This window comes from Pelobates fuscus, chromosome 3, assembly GCF_036172605.1.
Source record: "Pelobates fuscus isolate aPelFus1 chromosome 3, aPelFus1.pri, whole genome shotgun sequence".
NCBI lineage: Eukaryota > Metazoa > Chordata > Amphibia > Anura > Pelobatidae > Pelobates > Pelobates fuscus.
In genome coordinates this window covers 15548327-15570709 of record NC_086319.1, presented here as the reverse complement: position 1 = coordinate 15570709, position 22383 = coordinate 15548327, and the positions used below count along the sequence as shown (strand labels likewise).

The 22383-nt window shown below is 41.9% G+C and overlaps 1 protein-coding gene across 2 annotated transcripts in view; it reads left to right on the top strand.

The window, feature by feature from the left end:
- The window catches only part of WNT7B (Wnt family member 7B), a 115023-nt gene that overhangs the window by 67231 nt on the left and 25409 nt on the right, over window positions 1-22383 (top strand). For both annotated transcript variants that reach the window (XM_063446748.1, XM_063446750.1), the window contains exon 2: window positions 6698-6924. In XM_063446748.1, coding sequence (XP_063302818.1) covers window positions 6698-6924 — 227 coding nt within the window. The remainder of the gene's footprint in view (window positions 1-6697; window positions 6925-22383) is intronic.

Here is a 22383-nt window from a genome sequence, read left to right as displayed (position 1 = left end):
TTAGCTAGCTTTGTAAATGGATAAAATCTGTGAAATGTGCCGGGTAAATGCCAGATTATAGAAGTAAAATGTTCAGACTCTGGTTGTGTAAAAAGTATTTATGGTACACAGTGCAGAATATTTACAGAGCGTCCGTGTATCTCATACAATGAGCTAAAATAACAATGTAAAAATCGTATCATACTCTAAGTTTGAAGGTTTAGTTGTTTTTTGTCTGTTATGTAACATGGAAGTGACATTTAATGTTATGGGCTTCACTTCCTGATAGCACTACCTGGGTCTCAAAGCAAGGGTTAGCCAGGAGACAACCAACGTTTTAAAACTTCTTAAATGGTGCCTTCCTCAGGATAAGGCCTTTAAGGTAAAGTTATATGCACCTTAATAGACCTTAATAGACAATAGATATTGGTGTATATGCTTCATGGAGAGAAACATGTGAAACCACATTAATCTTGTTGTTGGTTTTTATCTTATAGGGTATTGAATTAACTGATATAATATATAATGTAATAGTGACATTTCCCTTATAATAATAGTGGGTTATAAAATATAACATACTTTATTTATTTTTATTCTTTATTTTTGCTGTGCATGAAATTAACAAGCATGTGTAATGTGCCACAACAGCACGCATATATGATCCATCAAGATTCACAAACATACTTAAAACAGGGGATCTTATTATCTAACACCATTTTACAGCTATTTATAAATGTTCAAAAGAAAATGAATCCACCAACAATCTTCTCCCAATATATTCATAGATTTTGCTTTGTAGATTTTTGGGGGGAACGTTTCACGGGACAAATTGGTGAACATGTTATGTTGAGGGGCATTTTATAATTATACCAACAGTGTGACGGTACTAATATGTAACAGTATGGCATAATAACAATATAACATGATAATATATTGTCTTATCGTTGAAACCGATCAATATAACATAATCTATATATAACTTAATAATATATTGCTTTATCATTAAAATCTAACCTATATAACCAGTAATCTATCAATTCATTGTTAAATTTCTACCAAATTAACCTTATGAAAGTATACTGAATGATAAAAGTATAACAAGGTAACATTATATACTCTATACAATGTGACATCATAACATCCTAAAATGTAACCTATGTATATGACATAATATTCTATCAATGAAGTGTTACAATATGGTAATATAACATTATGAAGGTATATCTATGTAAATACATAGTGTATGATACTGGACGTATAACTATATAACTGTGTATTGTATGACTATATAACAGTGTACCATTACAACAAGTGGCCAATTTAGCTATGAATCTGTAACTATGTAGCCATATAGTTTGTAACATTATGAAAGTTTAAAGGAACACTATAGTGTTAGAAATACAAAATTGTGTTCCTAACACTATAGCAGGGGTAGGCAACCTTTTAGCAGCACTGTGCCGATATAGGATTGTGATGTCCCGTAGCGTGCCAATCCTATTTTTTTTAATTGAGGTGTGTATGTTGCCGTATTCTGCTTGTGTTATTTTTACTGTAATTTCTTTGTATCGTTGTATTTGTGCGTATATGAGCTATTATATTGTATGTGTTCATTAGTAGTTTATGGTATCATGTATGATACCTATGAATGTGGGCTGTGTATGAGGGCTGCTTGTGGAATTGTGTGTGGATGGATATGTCACATTGTGTGTTTGGTAGTGTGTGAGGGCTGTTTGGGGTATTGCATGTGAGAGGCTGCATGTGGGGTTGTGTGCATGTATGTGGATTGTCAGTGGTGTTGAGTTTGTGCAAATTGTGTGTTGTGTTTGTGTGTGGGCTGTTCGTATTATTTTTATGAGGGGGAGGGTTACTCTGCATTTCTGTGTATATCTAGCAGTGTCGGTGGCTTCCCTGGGTTCCAGTGGGGACCAGGCTGGCCAGGTACAGGTCAAGGACAGGAGCTGCAAGATAGGACAGAGCCTGTTTGGCTCTAGCAGCCTTGAGTGCTGTGTAAAGACACCTTGAGTGCCGTACATGGCACTAGTGCCGTAGGTTGCCTACCCCTGCACTATAGTGTCCCTCTGCCTCTGTGTCCTCCCCCTCACCCTCACATCAAGAAAGGTTCCTTCAGCACTGGATTGGGATTCTTCTCCCGTGACCTCACGCCAATTGGGGAACCTAATGTGCATAGTGTCCCTTTAATAATGTGACCATATAGTGTATGGCAGTATAACAGGGTAGCATTGTGGTAATCTATGAATGTGTAACTATATCAATATCATGAATTTCACTATAAGTTGACAATGCGATTGTGTAGCAGTGTAAGTAACTATAGCACTGCATAGTGTGACATTGTGTAACTTTATAGAATGTCCCGTAACAATCTCACTTTGTATCAGTGTCTCTTTGAAATCCTGCCGAATCGTGATGTTAGTTTTCACCAGCCTCTTTAATCACACAAAGTGATTCTGTATCTCGGAGCAATCAGCAGCTGGAATTAGTATGATGAGTGAATACACAGTCACCCTGCCCGTGCAGTAACAGTCCTCCAAATTCATAGCAGCCAAGTGTTTAACAGGAGCGAGACTATTTATCCAGTGCTGCCGAGAAGGCCTGGCATAGACTGAGCGCAGAATCACCAGAAAATACACTGAGACTTGTGATGGCTGACTAAATACTTTCATGGCCTTTATTATTAGATTTAAATGAAGTGCCTCCATTGATTCCACATCCATAACAAACCTGAATCCTTTCTAAAACCTCATTGTAATATTTGATATAATTTTTACTTCTTTTGTAAATATATATCCTAAAAGGATGGCAAGCATATTTAATAAAGTGAGAATTCAAAGTGAAATTTACGGCCAGATTACCCGAACGTAAAGCAGAGCCGACTTGTGGAGTGTTTTGCAGGCTTGACTTTAAATGTGAAATTCACTTTAGTAAATAATTAATGTTTATTGCATATCCGATTTGTGTCTATGATGCAAACCGCCTCTCAGATGAGGGCAGTGTATTTTATGGGCTGGATGAAAACTAATTTTTTACACTTTTTTAATTGCATTTTTTGCATCTGTGGTGTAATATTTTTAGGTTTTTCTGTGTCGCTTTCATGAGAAAAGGTGACGTGTCAATCAAGGATTCTGAAAATTCATCCTTTTTGCTCTTGAGAAATGACTGTCTGATTGTGGGAACTCTTGCAAAATACAATACAATGTCTCCTGATATCTGAAATAGCATTCTATTATTACGCCGATCTTTAAATCCCAACATCCAACATCCCAACTCTTCAATGAATAGCGATCTGCGCTAAGTTAACAACTGAAATGCAAAATTAAAGTTACAAATTGTACAAACAAACAATAAAACCTCAGAGTTGGCAAATTTGGATTCCCCCCCTCCCCCCCCCCCCCCCACCTCTTCAATCTTGGCCTTAATTTTGAGTCAATTGTAAAGTCCAAGCAACTCGCTGTTTAGTGAATAAACCCTTAACCATTCAGTTGTGTGTGTTAAATACTATTTTTAACTGGTAACCTGTTGTGAAATATCTACAAGGAAATATTTTTGGGCCATAAATAAAAGTGCGATACATTCAGCTCCTAGCGAGCTCCTATCTCATGTGAATCATTATGGTAGAGAACAAAGATGAGTCAGGAAAGAGCAAATATTCCTACTTTTTCTATAATCTGCAAGTGCTGACATTAACTAGACTTTCACTGCACCCTTAGGTAATGTCTAGCCACGGTGAGCAATTTACTGCCCGACGCACAGCTTTTTATTCTTAATCCTTAAACAATATGATGTCTGATGGGCTCTTGTACATCATAGTTACATTGTTTAAAGATTATTCTTTGAGCATTTCAGAGTGTGGCATCCAGTAGAAATGTGTTAGGTCGCGTACTCTTGGATCTAAGTTACTTTATCCGCTGCCCTCTAGATCACCATTTTAGGTGATCATGTGACAGATGGACCCTGTCCCTTTCTGCAGCACGTCACCATCAGACTGCTTTACGGCAGACAGAACTGCAACTTTTACATCTTTAATAAAATGTGAGTATTAGATAACGCAGCTAAACATTCTGACTCACTGATGGAATATTGAATATAAGAAACCCTCTGCATTCCACGTTACCACGCATGGCAGTCACACAATCAGGATCATTTATTTCACATTTTAGACCGAAATAACCAGATTTGAAAATCAAAAATCACAAAATCAGCAATCTTTCTAATTTGAACTAAATTTACTAAAATTCCCACTTTTATAAACAGTCCTGTGTGTAAGATGACGACTCAACGCGTGATACATTTTAATGTCGTGTTTTAGTGACTTATTACACAACCTACATAAAGTCTAACCGGTATAGCACAAAGTGTTCATGGGATTTTAAAAAACATCTTTATTTATCACCTCTATTTAAGAAATATGTGTCTGTTTCAATTTAAATGTAGAATTCAAAGTACCATATATACTCGTGTATAAGTCGATCTTGTGTATAAGTCGAGTGCAGTTTTGTGACCAACAATTATGAAATATGCTATGCCTCGTGGATAAGTCGAGGGTAAAACTTGGGGCTGTGAAATTCTGTGATTTTTATAATTATATACATACACACTCATACAAACACACACACTGCATTATATACACACACACACTCATACAAACACACACTCTGCATTATATACACACACACTCATACAAACACACTCATACAAACACACACTCTGCATTATATACACACACACACAGGACCGCTGTGCTCGTAATGATGGTAACTTACATTGCCATAATACAGACCTTGACTCGAGTATAAGTCAAGTGGGGCTTTTTCAGCACAAAAAATGTGTTGAAAAACTCGATTTATACTCGAGTATATACGGTTCTTAATTTACTGCTATCCATCTTGACTCCCTGTCAATAACTGTTCTAAGCTCCGCCCATTGCACCTGGCAGAAGAAATGGTTCTATTTCTTCTCCTCATTTGCATTGTATGCCTTGGCTGTGCCTGGACTGAAATTAATTTTGACACAAATAGCTAAAATAAATGTAGATTTAAAAGGTTAACACGAGTTACACACTGATATAAAAGAGATATAGTATCTCTGTTGATGCAGGTTTGCCATTTTTTAATCTGGCTTTTACACAACTCCTTCCATCAATCACAGGATCCCAACTTCCACTGTGTTTTCAATGTCTGTTATTTTATATATTTTTTCTTTTTTGCTGCTGGAAATTCCCATTTCTTCACCTTAATCTTCCGCTGATGTGCTGAATGCATGACTAGATCAATCGAGACGTAATTCTAGATTTGCTAAAATCTCAAGGGTCTAGATGAAGGACTCTTTGTCGATACAGTACATTTGTGATGCACAAAAGCTGATGATCTAATTAGGAAGTATTTTATACCTAGGTGTTAACGTCTGAGTTAATTTGACGTTCGAGTCTTCTATTAACAGACAATATGCTAAAAAAAAAAAAACTTAAAAAGGAAATGCTATGTAAAAATATCTGTACTTTATTTAGCATATAAAAAGCTTGTTTATACTTGCGTATATTTTATCTTTCTTGTGTGTAATAGGTCAAATGTTGTTTTTACATTTACTTTATTTCTATTTTACAGATTTTAACATTGATTTTTTAAATTAAATTTTTGTAGTTATTAGTTATGGAATTTTTCAGAATATGGATGGTGCTTGTTGTTTTAGTATCAGATAGGCCACTGGGATGTAATTACATGGGACAGAAACCGAATTCAATGAATCAGAGAGATGGGCAGTGTGCAACAAACATTCAAAATGAAGTTGTTATGGTGCCAGGAGGTCCCTGGTGCTGGCTCACCTTTCTCGGTTAAACCATTCTGCCACCTGAAATCCTAGATAAGGGAAGGCTCAGGCAGCATTGGGCGCGGTATTTTTTAAAGTTTTTATGAATGGGGAGATATTGAAAATGCCCAGCACACATGAATAGGTGAAAAAGCACCCCAGGTTTATTAAGGTCTCCACAACAAGCTAAACAATGTTTCAACCTAACAACAGATCTTTCTCAAGTTCAAAGTGAAAAGTACAACCATTGATTGATAAAGGGTATTGATTGATCATGTGGTCAGTTAATCGATATTCTATACCTTGCAAGGCTGGATTTGCCATAAGGTCACCGAGGCCACGACCTCGGGGCAGAAGGCAGATGAGAGGCGGCAAAGCCAGTGGGGAGAACAAAGATCTCTTGAGGGTCCGAGAAGCCTACCTACCTACCTAGGCCTACCTACCTACTGCCTTACCTGGAGGACCTGTAGCCATCACATAGCATGGCTACAGGAACTGCCAACATTGCCGATCCAGCCTAGAGGAACTTCACTTATCACATTCCTTTCACAGGGGAATGTCAGGCATTGCAAGCCCTATCTATGAGACCATCACATATTCCTTAACAAGTCCAAGTGACTTTCCATACAATGCCTAGAGTACCTCAAAGCATTGTTATCATGTCAGGCAACCTTCAGGCATTGCATGCTATGAAATACACATGTTAGTGAATTAAAAGGTTCTCTTGACATGGGAGGCTAGGCAGGTCATAGAATGGGTGAATTAGCTCTCAGCCAGTCATTATACTGATACTTAATTTAATTTCTATAGGATAAGATAGGACACTGCTATAAATCAAATGTTACTGCGTTGAACCTTTTCCTGTTCTTCTCTGATAGCTTGTTTTGGTTTCCTCTAGAGCTTTGTCATCCGTGGTGGCCTTGGGAGCTAATATAATCTGCAACAAAATTCCTGGGTTGGCGCCTCGGCAAAGAGCCATTTGTGAAAGTCGCCCTGATGCCATCATAATTATTGGCGAAGGGGCACAGATGGGGATCAATGAATGCCAGTACCAGTTCCGGTATGGGAGGTGGAACTGCTCGGCACTTGGAGAAAGGACCGTCTTTGGGCAAGAACTTCGAGTAGGTAAGGGACTTGTTTACGTTCGTAACTTAATAAACTTTAATGCAATACTCTGTTTTCATATTTAGATATCAAAGTCTAATTCCAAGGTAGAGCTAAACCACATCTATGTATTATTTCCATAAACTCACAATTAAGTAACATTATAATAGTTGTTTCTCTGTCAGTTACAAGTATTAGTTGTGGCTTATATTATGGTTAAGGTTATATAATAGATGTATGACGGAGGCAGCTGAAGTTGAAGGGAAGCTTGGTCTGTGTTTTATGATGCTGGAGAGGACAGTAGTTGATGTGGTGAGAACTCTCTGTGGCAGCTGATGTGATGATAACTCCATAAACTAACAGAATCGTCTGAATTAAAATCCTTTGAATCCATGCCTGAAAAAGGATTTGTATTTGGTTCATTTAGGAACTAAACAAATTTCTGAATTGATTCTTTCAGTGATTTACCAGGTATTAAACACGTTTTGGCACATGTCTAGAACTCAGGCCGTCGATGTTTTCAGAGTTCTGTGTCTCTCTGGAGGTTGGGGACATGAAAACTCTTGCTATTCTCTACCCTATGAATTATTGGGAATTGACTCTGGAATATCAATTTAAAGGGCCGATAGGAATACTAAACCGGAACTGTAGCTGGATTGGAGAATTGTCAGGAATTTAAAGTGGAGTTGAAATTTTAGGCCGAATTGGAAAAATGTGGAAGAAAATTGGATATTTTCCCTATTTGTCTTTGTTGATCTTAAATTTGAGATTCACTCTGAATTTCGGGCAATTAACACTTTTGTGAATAATAATAGTCTTGTTAGTTCATTTATTTCGAGGGAGACACTTGGATTCATAGGTGTCTTGGAAATATTTTTAAAAAATGTGAAGCCAGTATCTTACGTAGTGACTCAGGGCTGGGGTGTACATTGCGTATGTTACTGTTTGTATTGCGTATGTTGTGTAATTGTTCTCCTCACTCCGGGACTTGGAATCCTGACATCCAACACATTATAAATGTGACACAGGAAGTTGCACGTCTGAATTTTTTCGCGTGCATTCATATTGTTATAAATATTACAAAAGTTAAATGACACTGTGAAAGGTTAGGTGTAATTACCTCTTATAAAGTTAATACTGTATCTTGCCTATGTGCTTTTACATGTGTTTGCACTTAGATTCTGATGAGTATAAATCTATGGTGCAGTTATATTATATTATTGCCCACGTTGGGCAAGGAGGCTGCCTAATATCACAAGTTCCAGGTATAAACAAGTTATAGGTGATTTGCAATTCAATCATTTAATTTCCAATCACAGGGATCTAACAAACAAAAACTATTTGTAAACAATGATTTGAAAAGCATATGGTAGGAAAACAATTGGGTAAGGGGGACAGATAAACCATGTTTTATTTCACATGTATCACATACGGTAGGTCTATGCAAGGATATTGCTACCCTGCTGTATACCAAATGGATATGCAGAGGGAAATCTACAAATCCATCAAGACATTATCCCAACGGAGTTATTTATATCATTTAAACAATATCCATCCTTTACATAGGTTCTACATACTTTCATGTATTGCCCATAAAGAAGTAACATAGCTGAGTTCATGAAAAATGGACCATTATGGCCTATTTTGGTAATATCAATTTCTTTATTATAACTTCCATGGAAGTTGTACAAGAGGTGCGCCACCTACACGGGTCGGTGTTCTTTGTATACCTTCATATAATGATGATAATTTCTTAAAAGATGTATCTATGAAAAGTGAGATCAGTTGTGACTTTTAGAAAATAAACATTCCCTTTTCTTGGATGGTGAGAGTCCATGACTCGTGACATATGGGGTAAATTCCCCTGATATTATGCTGGCCTACTGGTTCGGAGACTCTAGGGTCTGCACAGAAAAGACACAGAGCATTCACTGCTTATTTTTGGAGACTCCATCTGGTGAATTGGTCGAGTTTCCATTTCTTAGTGGTCAGGGGTGTTCTTTCATGAAACCCTTGTGGTTACTTGTTAAAGTGGATTACAGTCTTTCCATTTGTTTGGCCGCCTGGGAGTTGCAAAGGGCTCAAGGAACCTGGTCACCTCGGGAGAAAAGACTTCCAATCAATGTTCTCAAGCTCTTAACAATTTACCAAAACATTCCTGGTTTGTCCAAAGCTCCACTGTGAGCTTTAAGTTCACTTTCATATGGACAACATCATGGCAGTTGCCTTTATAACCCACCAACAAGGGACATGGAATACTGCCACCATGAGGGAATTCTCCAAGATTCTCTGAATGGTGAAAGCCTGGACTGTGACCGGCACCACACATTTCTGGTGTAGAGAATTATGACGCGGACTATCTCAGTCAGCAGTCCTATCACTCATGGGAGTGGAGTCCCCATTTGGAGATCTTCTCCCAACTTGTTCAGCACTGAGGTCTATTTTCATTCCTTGGATGCCAGTACCTTACTTCTGCTTCAACTGCCTTGTTTGTTTCTTCCCCCATTATAGGTATTTCTGTCTCCTCTGGTTCGGAGAGTCTTTATCCTGTATGTCAGAATCAATCCAGAAAATGTTCTCAAAATATTCTCTTCCAATGTTTCTATTTCATCCTCCAATTTAGAATCAATGCAGATTGTATTTCAGCCTATCTGGAGGGAATTCATTTAAGGAAATGTGTAATCAAAAATAATTTAGATAAAAAGAATTGCCACCTGTTTACCTGTAAATTTGTTTCAAGCGAATTCCCATGATTTATCTGGGCTGAATTGACTTATTGTAATAGATGTTAACATAATTTTTTTTTTTTAGCATTATTTTGATGAGTAATTCCATGGGAGAAGGGGTTAACTCTGTAGGTATAAATAAACAATTCGAATATATTTATTTCTGTTATTACGTTTATATTCTAATATGAATTTATTTCTACTATAATATTTTACGGATTACTATTTTAACCATTTGCCTGCTGGCTAAAAGCCGTACAGTGTCCAGATATTATAGATTTCCGTAGGTTTGTAAGTGAAGACAACATTGTAACTGATCGTGACTAACTGTATATTTGAAGGGACAAAAATAGGTCAAAGCAATGACTCCAGCCGGCCCGGCGGCCAAGTTTAAGCTTCCAAACATCTATTTTTGCGGTTGTTTAAAAAGAAAGCGAAAGTACATTTAAAAGATTTTCCAATTCTGTCTTAAAATTGGGAGGGAGCGGGGGGAGGGGGTGGGGGGGAAATCGTTCTTGATTCCAAAATGGCATCAGAGGTCTCCTTGAATCAACAAGATATTAACCTATATATTGTGATGTCCTTGAATATTGTATGTTTATAAACAATAATAAATAAATACATTTTTAAAAAAGCATCCAAACCACTTTCAAAAACTCTTCAGAATCTGATGGGAAAGAAACACCTTTTTTGAGACAGATGATTTTTTATTGTCCTTGTTTTAAAAAAACAAGAAATAAAATAAAAGATTTTGTAAAAAAAAACCTTAGCCATAACGTTGAAATTTCTAAGGGAGATTAAAGGGATATTATGGAGCTCGGAGCGGGGTGCGTATAGGAAGGTACAAACCTTCTCAACTCATTGGCAAGTTTTAAACAAGCTTCACAATCACAAAGACATACAGAAATAACAATGTCTGCATTTATGTACTTAAGATAAGACCAAAAATAACAGCCTGTAGACCTTCACTGGACGCGAACCCTCATCAAAGCCGTCGTATTAATTCTGTGGGTAATGCTAGGCTTTTCTAATGCAGTAAATGTGGTCCTATTGACAATTTAGGCCTGGGGTTATAGAGAGAGGGGTTACTTACCTGTACAAACGGTGAGGAAGCGTAAGGTAAAGGAATGTATCTCTTTGGCTGTTTATATTAGCGTGTTTCCATGTTCAACTTAAGTAGAGATTTTGGAATAGGTTCAGTTCATGACCCCTTCCATTTAAACATTGTGAGATATGAATCTTTTGACTCCATAATCCTTTTGACATGTTGTTTATTCTATATCTTAATCAGACGTGGAACTATTGACTCGTTGAGTGTCAAAGTTATTGGCGTGCAGTTTTCATAAAACTTTGCCACCGGCTGATACCCTGACGAAGAATGTAGCTGGACTGAGTGGGCATTCTGATAGATTTTTGCCTAGAATCCCGGCCCTAAACTTGCCTGGGGGCCCTTTGTGCATCGTTGATCCTGCCAATGACAAGGTAAAACGCATTTTACAGCACCAAGTGAATCAACTCAGGGCAAGAGCACTGTCCAAGTATGGACTTCAGACATTTCTTCTAACTACTCGAATGGCCCAGGAGGTGCACTATAACTTAAGATGGTGTGGTTTTAGGTGTGGTCAGGAGGAAAGTTGTTCAAGAATTTTCTTGGTGTCCTATTAATAAAATTTTTAATGACATTGAACACAAGCCATAATATCTTAAATTATTTCTAGACAAATTTTTTGTAGTTTAAAGTCTCGAGAGGTGTTCTCGATAGAACTGAACATCTGAGTATTTATTTTCTTTGCCGTCTATATGAAATATATAAAGCATTTTAAGTTCCTGTATTTGCTTGGTAGAACCCCCTACCCCTCCCTTGGCCAATTTAAGGCTTTTTCCGTGAAGTTTTATTTACCGGGGGATTGGCCGAACATATCTGGGGATTGGCCGAACATATCTGTGAGTTGAGTGTCTTCTGGTTGTTGCACCTGACCCCTCCCTGACCCTTGCTGCAACTGAGGATCCTAACTCAGGTACGTACTCAGGTATGTACTACTGGCTAAAGCAGCAGCCACAGCAGCGTGACGGTGTATCTATTGTATACTGATTGCCTCTGAAATGTGAATCAGTGGAAAGCAGCTTCTCACCGCCTACGCTGGTCAGGGGGTGGGGAGGGGGGGGGGGGGTGGCAAGGTTACAGCATTCTCAATTCTGCACCCAAAACAGTGATAGCAAATTCTGGCACTGCGTAGGTGTGTGGACTACATGTCCCATGGGGCTCAGCCAGCTTTCCAACATAGTGTCTGCTGTGCTAATGCTATGAATCCCAGCCCCAGAGTGTGAAATCTCTAACCAGATAGAGTTGAAAGCCTGGAATGAATCTCCAGTGATCTGAATGACAATTGTTAAGAGTCGAGCAGGATACAGAATATCTGTCCTTTCCCTCCTCGTTACTGAGTGTCATTCCATAATTCTCTTTGAAGTGTTTCCCGAAATGACTAGGCCGTCAGGTGACATCGCATCTGTTTCTCTCACTCATTGCGAAGTCACAGGGAGTTTGAAGACGTTGTCCGGAAACTTAAACACAAAACACTTGAATCTTTTAGGAGCCCCCACAATCCTCCCCCCACGGCCTGGCAAGGATATCCGAGCCTCTTTCTAGCTTTAAAGAGACAGAATTGGCACGATAGTGAAGTGGTCTTTTTGCCATTACCTCCCCATTTTAGCCCGGCAGTTCTGCAGGATGGCAGTATTTTTATTGCAGAGTTTAACCCCTTAAAGGACCACTCTAGGCACCCAGACCACTTCAGCTTAATGAAGTGGTCTGGGTGCCAGGTCCTTCTAGGGTTAACCCATTTTTTCATAAACATAGCAGTTTCAGAGAAACTGCTATGTTTATGAATGGGTTAAGCCTTCCCCCTATGTCCTCTAGTGGCTGTCTCATTGACAGCCGCTAGAGGCGCTTGCGTGCTTCTCACTGTGATTTTCACAGTGAGAGCACGCCAGCGTCCATAGGAAAGCATTATGAATGCTTTCCTATGTGACCGGCTGAATGCGCGCGCAGCTCTTGCCGCGCGTGCGCATTCAGCCGACGGGGAGGAGAAGAGGCGGATCGGAGGAGGAGAGCAGGAGGTGAGCTCTCCGCCCAGCGCTGGAAAAAGGTAAGATTTAACCCCTTTCCCCTTTCCAGAGCCGGGGCGGGCGGGAGGGGGTCCCTGAGGGTGGGGGCACCCTCAGGGCACTCTAGTGCCAGGAAAACGAGTATGTTTTCCTGGCACTAGAGTGGTCCTTTAAGGACACATGACATGTGTGACATGTCATGATTCCCTTTTATTCCAGAAGTTTGGTCCTTAAGGGGTTAAAGGTCCTTAGTTACTGTCACTCAGACAGCCATTACAGGCGCTTCCATGAAATAGCAGAATAAATCTCGGCTATCTCTATCATATGGTCTCATGCAGTGCCGCGCATGCGCACTGCACTTGAAATGTTTTCCTACAAGAAAGTATTGGACTGGCTGACATGTCCCAATATTTCACATGGACAAAGAGGAATACTTTAATTTTAGGGCTGTGTGTGGGGGTGTGGCCAGGGGCGGGGCTGTGCCGAGTGGGGGTGTGGCCAGGGACAGGGCTGTTCTGAGAAGTTTTAGGTGACTTACTAATAACAATTTAAAGAACTAAAATGTAATTTAGAACCAATGTTCAGAACCAATTAGAACCAAGAGCAATGTGTCTTATTGACACAGACTGATTTATTGCAGTTTAAAGACAATAACTGGGAGTATTATTGCTGTGGAGCTCTGTTATGCACTCAGACACATTACTGGGAGTATTATTACTGTGGGGCTCTGTTATACACTCAGACATATTACTGGGAGTATTATTGCTGTGGAGCTCTGTTATACACTCAGACACATTACTGGGAGTATTATTGTCGTGGAGCTCTGTTATACACTCAGACACATTACTGGGAGTATTATTGCTGTGGAGCTCTGTTATACACTCAGACACATTACTGGGAGTATTATTGCTGTGGCGCTCTGTTATACACTCAGACACATTAATGGGAGTATTATTACTGTGGGGCTCTGTTATACACTCAGACACATTACTGGGAGTATTATTACTGTGGAGCTCTGTTATACACTCAGACACATTACTGGGAGTATTATTGCTGTATAGCTCTGTTATACACACAGACACATTACTGGGAGTAGTATTGCTGTGGAGCTCTGTTATACACTCAGACACATTACTGGGAGTATTATTACTGTGGGGCTCTGTTATACACTCAGACACATTACTGGGAGTATTATTGCTGTGGAGCTCTGTTATACACTCAGACACATTACGGGGAGTAGTATTGCTGTGGAGCTCTGTTATACACTCAGACACATTACTGGGAGTATTATTACTGTGGGGCTCTGTTATACACTCAGACACATTACTGGGAGTATTATTGCTGTATAGCTCTGTTATACACACAGACACATTACTGGGAGTAGTATTGCTGTGGAGCTCTGTTATACACTCAGACACATTACTGGGAGTATTATTACTGTGGGGCTCTGTTATACACTCAGACACATTACTGGGAGTATTATTGCTGTGGAGCTCTGTTATACACTCAGACACATTACGGGGAGTAGTATTGCTGTGGAGCTCTGTTATACACTCAGACACATTACTGGGAGTATTATTACTGTGGGGCTCTGTTATACACTCAGACACATTACTTGGAGTATTATTACTGTGGAGCTCTGTTATACACTCAGACACATTACTGGGAGTATTATTGCTGTGGAGCTCTGTTATACACTCAGACACATTACTGGGAGTATTATTGATGTGGAGCTCTGTTATACACTCAGACACATTACTGGGAGTATTATTGCTGTGGAGCTCTGTTATACACTCAGACACATTACTGGGAGTATTATTGCTGTGGAGCTCTGTTATACACTCAGACACATTACTGGGAGTAGTATTGCTGTGGAGCTCTGTTATACACTCAGACACATTACTGGGAGTATTATTGCTAAATGTGTAGTATTGCTGTGGAGCTCTGTTATACACTCAGACACATTACTGGGAGTATTATTGCTGTGGAGCTCTGTTATACACTCAGACACATTACTGGGAGTATTATTGCTGTGGAGCTCTGTTATACACTCAGACACATTACTGGGAGTATTATTGCTGTGGAGCTCTGTTATACACTCAGTCACATTACTGGGAGTATTATTACTGTGGAGCTCTGTTATACACTCATACACATTACTGGGAGTATTATTGCTGTGGAGCTCTGTTATACACTCAGACACATTACTGGGAGTATTATTACTGCTGAGCTCTGTTATACACTCATACACATTACTGGGAGTATTATTGCTGTGGAGCTCTGTTATACACTCAGACACATTACTGGGAGTATTATTGCTGTGGAGCTCTGTTATACACTCAGACACATTACTGGGAGTATTATTGCTGTGGAGCTCTGTTATACACTCAGTCACATTACTGGGAGTATTATTACTGTGGAGCTCTGTTATACACTCATACACATTACTGGGAGTATTATTGCTGTGGAGCTCTGTTATACACTCAGTCACATTACTGGGAGTATTATTACTGTGGAGCTCTGTTATACACTCATACACATTACTGGGAGTATTATTGCTGTGGAGCTCTGTTATACACTCAGACACATTACTGGGAGTTTTATTGCTGTGGAGCTCTGTTATACACTCAGAAACATTACTGGGAGTATTATTGTTGTGGAGCTCTGTTATACACTCAGACACATTACTGGGAGTATTATTGTTGTGGAGCTCTGTTATACACTCAGTCACATTACTGGGAGTATTATTGCTGTGGAGCTCTGTTATACAGACACATTACTGGGAGTATTATTGCTGTGGGGCTCTGTTATACACTCATACACATTACTGGGAGTATTATTGCTGTGGAGCTCTGTTATACACTCAGACACACCCACAATATGGAGCTCCTAGGAAAGAGGGACATCAAGACAGAAAAGAGTAACAAAGGGATTTGGGCCCAAAATAGGGACTGTCCTTCTGAACAGGGACACTTTAGAGGTACTCAGCGCTCCACAGAGGCTCGAGGAATGCTCAGGGGGAAATGTTACCTTTGGAGTGTTGGTCAAAATACCATAAGAACCCCACCTACTTGACCTGGATTTACCCCACATCTCATCACTCAACCCGTTATGTGCACACTGTAAGCTCCAGCGATTAATCTCCATAATCGTTAGTGATTCCTCAATGACTGAATGTGTAGATTAAAGTTAATTCATTTACCCGAAGGAAGCTTTGTCAACCACACAATCGCAGGTGACAGGTCCACTTTAAATGTCCAGTTTAAAGGAATTTAATAAAATAGTGATTTTTGTTTTCTTCTCCAAATGCTAGCAGTCTAGACTTGAATTGACTTGGCGCATACACCCTTTCAATGCCAGGTGTCATGTGTAACAATACCACTGATCCAGGCAACTTCTCCAGATCTGGTTCACTGGCGATGCGCTATTAATAAAAGTGAGGATTTTGTGGGCACAAGCCTCGCCGAGACTTGTTCACTTAATTACATAATGAATTTTGAACGAAAGGAGCCAACCACTGGGTGTGTAAAAGTCGGGAAAACAAGCTCAGTGCGTTCTACTCCCAGCAGCTTTCTAATTGAGCTGCCCAACTTCATTGTGTTATCGATGATATGTGTGCCTAGCCGTGCCAAACTCCGATTAAACAGACAATATTTACACATGAATCACACAGATTCCAGAACCTATTCCCTTTCTGCTCCGTTGAGGTGTAACTCCGAATACTAAGGTGATTGATGTTCTTTTTGCATTGAAAACTTTTTTTATTTATTTGGACGGTGGGTAAAATACATAAACGGTGACTTTGATTATCAGAATTTTTTTTTTAATCTGGAAGTGAAAATGTTACTTTTTATTGTATTTTTTTAAAATTTTTATTAAAAAGTAAAAAGAAGAGAAATGACCGGTAAAACAAACATAATGTGGGAATAGAAAGAGATTAGTGATCAAATAAAAGAAACTGAAGGCTCATGTTAAGAAAAGTATATTCTTATAAATTAAAGGAAATAAGGTGGGAAAGAGGAGAAATGGAATCAAAATAATGCGTGCTGAGAAGGATCACATTAAAGTTTAACGAATGGAGATCTTTTTGCGTTAACCTACTGTAATAACAGCCGCAATATATACATACACAGTGTAGATTGGATTAGCCGTATTAGTCCAGTAGACAAGATGCCAAAATCCCAGAGTATTGCAGTATGATCAATCTGTTTAACTTGATCAGTATTGCTTCAGACCTGAGGAAGAGAGGAAAACACTCGAAAGCTTGTCTTTGAAATATTATGTTAGTCCAATAAAAAAGGTATCATTGCATACTGCCATACTCTGGGTTTTTGGCATCTTATATATATGTATATATATATATATATATATAGAGAGAGAGAGAGAGAGAGAGAGAGAGAGATTTCTGTGTGTTAAGTTATCTAGTGTTTTAGAATGCAGAATGCTGTTTATCTGGGCACTTAATTGTATTCACTTATAGGAATCCAAAGGAATGTAAATGTTTGAGGATAAACTAGCTCGGATTGATATGATTAGGAACCTCCTGGGCTGCAGAGTTCATTGAGTTCTCCTCCTGGGCTTTGCTGTGACTGGGAGGTGATACTTCCTGTTTCATTTCATTTCCTGGCAGAGACCATGCCAACCCAATGCTGGGCAGAGATCATGCCAACCCAATGCCTGGCTGAGACCATGCCAACCCAATGCCTGGCTGAGACCATGCTAACCCAATGCCTGGCTGAGACTATGCCAACTCAATGCCTTGCTTAGACCATGCTAACCCAATGCCTTGCTGAGATCATGCCAACCCAATGCCTGGCTTAGACCATGCTAACCGAATGCCTTGCTGAGATCATGCTAACCCAATGCCTGGCTGAGATCATGCTAACCCAATGCCTGGCTTAGATCATGCTAACCCAATGCCTGGCTGAGACCATGCCAACCCAATGCCTGGCAGACAGCATGCCAACTCAATACCTGGCTTAGACAATGCTAACCCAATGCCTTCCTGAGATCATGCCAACTCAATACCTGGCTTAGACAATGCTAACCCAATGCCTTGCTGAGATCATGCCAACCCAATGCCAGGCTGAGATCATGCTAACCTAATGCCAGGCTGAGATCATGCCAACACAAAGCCTGGCTGAGATCATGCCAACCCAATCCCTGGCTGAGACCATGCTAACCCAATGCCTGGCTGAGATCATGATAACTCAATGCCTGGCTGAGATCATGCCAACGCAATGCCTGGCTGAGATCATGCCAACCCAATGCCTGGCTGAGATGATGCCAACCCAATGCCTGGCTGAGACCATGCTAACCCAATGCTTGGCTTAGACCATGCTAACCCAATGCCTGGCTGAGACCATGCTAACCCAATGCCTGGCTGAGACCATGCTAACCCAATGCCTGGCTGAGACCATGCTAACCCAATGCCTGGCTGAGATCATGCTAACCCAATGCCTGACTTAGACCATGCTAACCCAATGCCTGGCTGAGACCATGTGTAACGGATCACCTGGCACCCCGACTGGGTACCTCCGTTAATGGATGCTCCTAGTGCTTCCTGAGGACTCCAAGCACTCTGGCAGACACCACAATCACCGAATCCGAGAAACCTTTTAAATTCTCCCAAGCATATGAATGCTGTAGACCATTGAATAGGAACCATACGAATAGGCTTGTACTCCTAGCAGTCAACTGGAACAGCATACAATAAATCCTTCCCCCAATAATGAGACGACACTTCACTTTGAGGGTAAAACAGGAACTCTGGACTGGCTCATCCAGCCTGGCTTTTATTTCCACTCACACATACAGGCCACACCCAGGGGGAGGCATAAAAGAACCTATGACATAGATGTTACCTCCCACACATCCCCTCCCCTTAGTGTGACACATAATCCCATTATGCATACAGTGTAAAATATACTTTTACACAACTTTCATAACTTTAAAACCATACATCACATTCACATAAAAATACATATCCACAATCAATCCATTCAGGGGAACAACATATTAAAAAATGGCATGAATCCGACCAGGCGTTCAAAAGTTACTAAAAGTATCTTTTGTTCCTTTCTGGCTGGCAGAAAAACATCCCCACAATGCACCCTGGTTTCCTCCCTTCTGCCCTGGAGTTAATTGGAGAAGTAATCCAATTACCCAGGACTAAAGGCAGACTCCATTAACCACATGGTTGCAAAACAACATAAAACACTTTAAAATACATAAAGTCACATTTACACATAACACACAGACATTTCACCTATCCCCAGATAGCTGGGATCTGCACGCACAAAACTACCGAATAGCGCGCAGATCCTACTCACACAGTACAATTGCCATGGAGCTAAAGTCTTTCCCATAGTCTTTCATTATATGAATAGGCTCCATGGTATGGCTATCTGGGGTATCACATTCCCATAAAGTCTGGTCCATAGTCCAAAGGCAAGAGGCGGGCAATCAGCCCCCTCCAAGGACACGTGGCGAGGTCGGTTTCGCCACACTTCTCCCCTTTACCCCCCAGACTAACAGGGTACTTGACCTCCTGCCGGTCAGGGCCCTTGTTAGTCCAGCAGCCCACCCACAAGACAGAAACAGCAGAGCAGCCCACCCACAATAAACAGTTACTACACCTGGGTGAGGGAGAATCTTGTCCAGGTTCAGGTGCCTCACCACGGCTGTGTGGGGGACTGGTAGGCTGCCTTGGTAGGTTGCTGAGGGGTTGTTGACCAGCGGTACTCTGTCCTGTTGCCAGCACTACCACGGGAGTAGTCTGGTTGGAGCCTGGTTGCTGGAGACCGACTGTCTCCCCTTTAAATACACCGCTCTGCTGCGGGAGACCGACTGTCTCCCCTTGAGTTACACAGCTCTGCTGCTGGAGACCGACTGTCTCCCCTTTAGTTACACAGCTCTGCTGCTGGAGACAGACTGTCTCCCCTTTAAATACACCGCTCTGCTGCTGGAGACCGACTGTCTCCCCTTGAGTTACACCGCTCTGCTGCTGGAGACAGACTGTCTCCCCTTTGGCTAAACAGCCCTGTTGTGGGGGGGCAGGACCGACCGTCCCTACCCCCTGTGCTGGAAGTGCAGAGACCACGGTCCCATCTGCACAGGTGTGGGGCTTACAGTCTCCCCCTGGTACATTCAGCTGCCGCTGGGGAGAGGTGGTAACCAGCTCCTCTCCCATTAGAACACTCTGCCGCTGGGGAATGGAGACTGGGCTCTCTATTCCCTGTACATTAATGATCCGCCGCTGGGGAGAGGTGGTAACAATCTCCTCTCCCATGCATACTTCCCGTCTCTGCGGAGGGAGACCGACTGTCTCTCCTCCCAGCACAGAGTCCTGCTGTGGGGGAAAGTGGGATGGGCTCTCTATTCCCTGCTGGATACTCTGCCGCTGGGGAATGGAGACCGGGCTCCCAATTCCCAACAAATCACACTGCCGCTGGGGAGGGAGGACGGCTCCTTCAGCTCCCTGTAACTTGGGCGCAGAGACCACGGTCCCATCTGCGCTGGTGTGGGGCTTACGGTCTCCCCTTGGTGGGTTAGGCTGCCGCTGGAGAGAGGGTGTAACAAGCTCCTCTCTCTGAACTGTAACCTGCCGCTGGGGATCTGGGCCGACTGCCCAGCATCCCTGTAGGGCCAGTAGAGAGACCTCGATCCCATCTCCACCTGCCATCTGTGGGTCTCTCCAGGACCAGTCTATGAGGTCTGGTTCTGCTTGTCGGGTAGGTTGGAGCTGCACGAAGCTGAGCAGGTGTTGGTAGTCCTGCTCCAGCTCCCACTCCCTTGTTACCAGGTGGGTCATGTCTTTGCTCACCTCGCATTCGTCAGCCCAGACATACATGCCCATCCGGTAGTCGTAGATGTCCCAAAACCTAGACCCCTCCGTGCTGCCAAGATCAATGTCGTCCTCCAAGGCATCCCATAATAAACCCGGGCCATCATAATCATCCCCCTCCGGTAAGTCGTGCTCGGCCGTCCAGGGGGTAAGTCGAATGGTATGCCACCAGAGGGCCTGGTATGCGTTGTCTAGCCAGATCTCTCGCCATACCAGGGTCTCTAGTCTTGTCACCCACTCATCCAGGGGCTGCTCTCCCAATAGATACATGCGCATCGCCACACGCTTCTGTAGCCGCTGCTCATCACTGGGGAGACTCTCACCTCGCCGCCACTGGGCGTCTTCCAGGGCATCATACCAGACTTCCTTTCTGTCTGCATCCCTGTAGTCCGCGGCCGCCTCCTCCTCCTCATCATGGAACGCTGTCCAAAAACTAGCTGATTCCATCCTGCTGTAGCCAGGGGCGCTGTACGGATACTAGCGTTGCCCTCAATTTGTAATTCCAAACGTTACCAGTGTCTCTGAGCTGCTTCTCCTCGCACTAGGACGCCATCCCACCGCTTGCCACCAATGTAACGGATCACCTGGCACCCCGACTGAGTACCTCCGTTAATGGATGCTCCTAGTGCTTCCTGAGGACTCCAAGCACTCTGGCAGACACCACAATCACCGAATCCGAGAAACCTTTTAAATTCTCCCAAGCATATGAATGCTGTAGACCATTGAATAGGAACCATACGAATAGGCTTGTACTCCTAGCAGTCAACTGGAACAGCATACAATAAATCCTTCCCCCAATAATGAGACGACACTTCACTTTGAGGGTAAAACAGGAACTCTGGACTGGCTCATCCAGCCTGGCTTTTATTTCCACTCACACATACAGGCCACACCCAGGGGGAGGCATAAAAGAACCTATGACATAGATGTTACCTCCCACACATCCCCTCCCCTTAGTGTGACACATTATGCATACAGTGTAAAATATACTTTTACACAACTTTCATAACTTTAAAACCATACATCACATTCACATAAAAATACATATCCACAATCAATCCATTCAGGGGAACAACATATTAAAAAATGGCATGAATCCGACCAGGCGTTCAAAAGTTACTAAAAGTATCTTTTGTTCCTTTCTGGCTGGCAGAAAAACATCCCCACAATGCACCCTGGTTTCCTCCCTTCTGCCCTGGAGTTAATTGGAGAAGTAATCCAATTACCCAGGACTAAAGGCAGACTCCATTAACCACATGGTTGCAAAACAACATAAAACACTTTAAAATACATAAAGTCACATTTACACATAACACACAGACATTTCACCTATCCCCAGATAGCTGGGATCTGCACGCACAAAACTACCGAATAGCGCGCAGATCCTACTCACACAGTACAATTGCCATGGAGCTAAAGTCTTTCCCATAGTCTTTCATTATATGAATAGGCTCCATGGTATGGCTATCTGGGGTATCACATTCCCATAAAGTCTGGTCCATAGTCCAAAGGCAAGAGGCGGGCAATCAGCCCCCTCCAAGGACACGTGGCGAGGTCGGTTTCGCCACACCATGCTAACCCAATGCCTGGCTGAGACCATGCTAACCCAATGCCTGGCTGAGATCATGCTAACCCAATGCCTGGCTGAGACCATGCTAACCCAATGCCTGGCTGAGACCATGCTAACCCAATGCCTTGCTGAGACCATGCTAACCCAATGCCTGGCTGAGACCATGCTAACCCAATGCCTGGCTGAGACCATGCTAACCCAATGCCTGGCTGAGACCATGCTAACCCAATGCC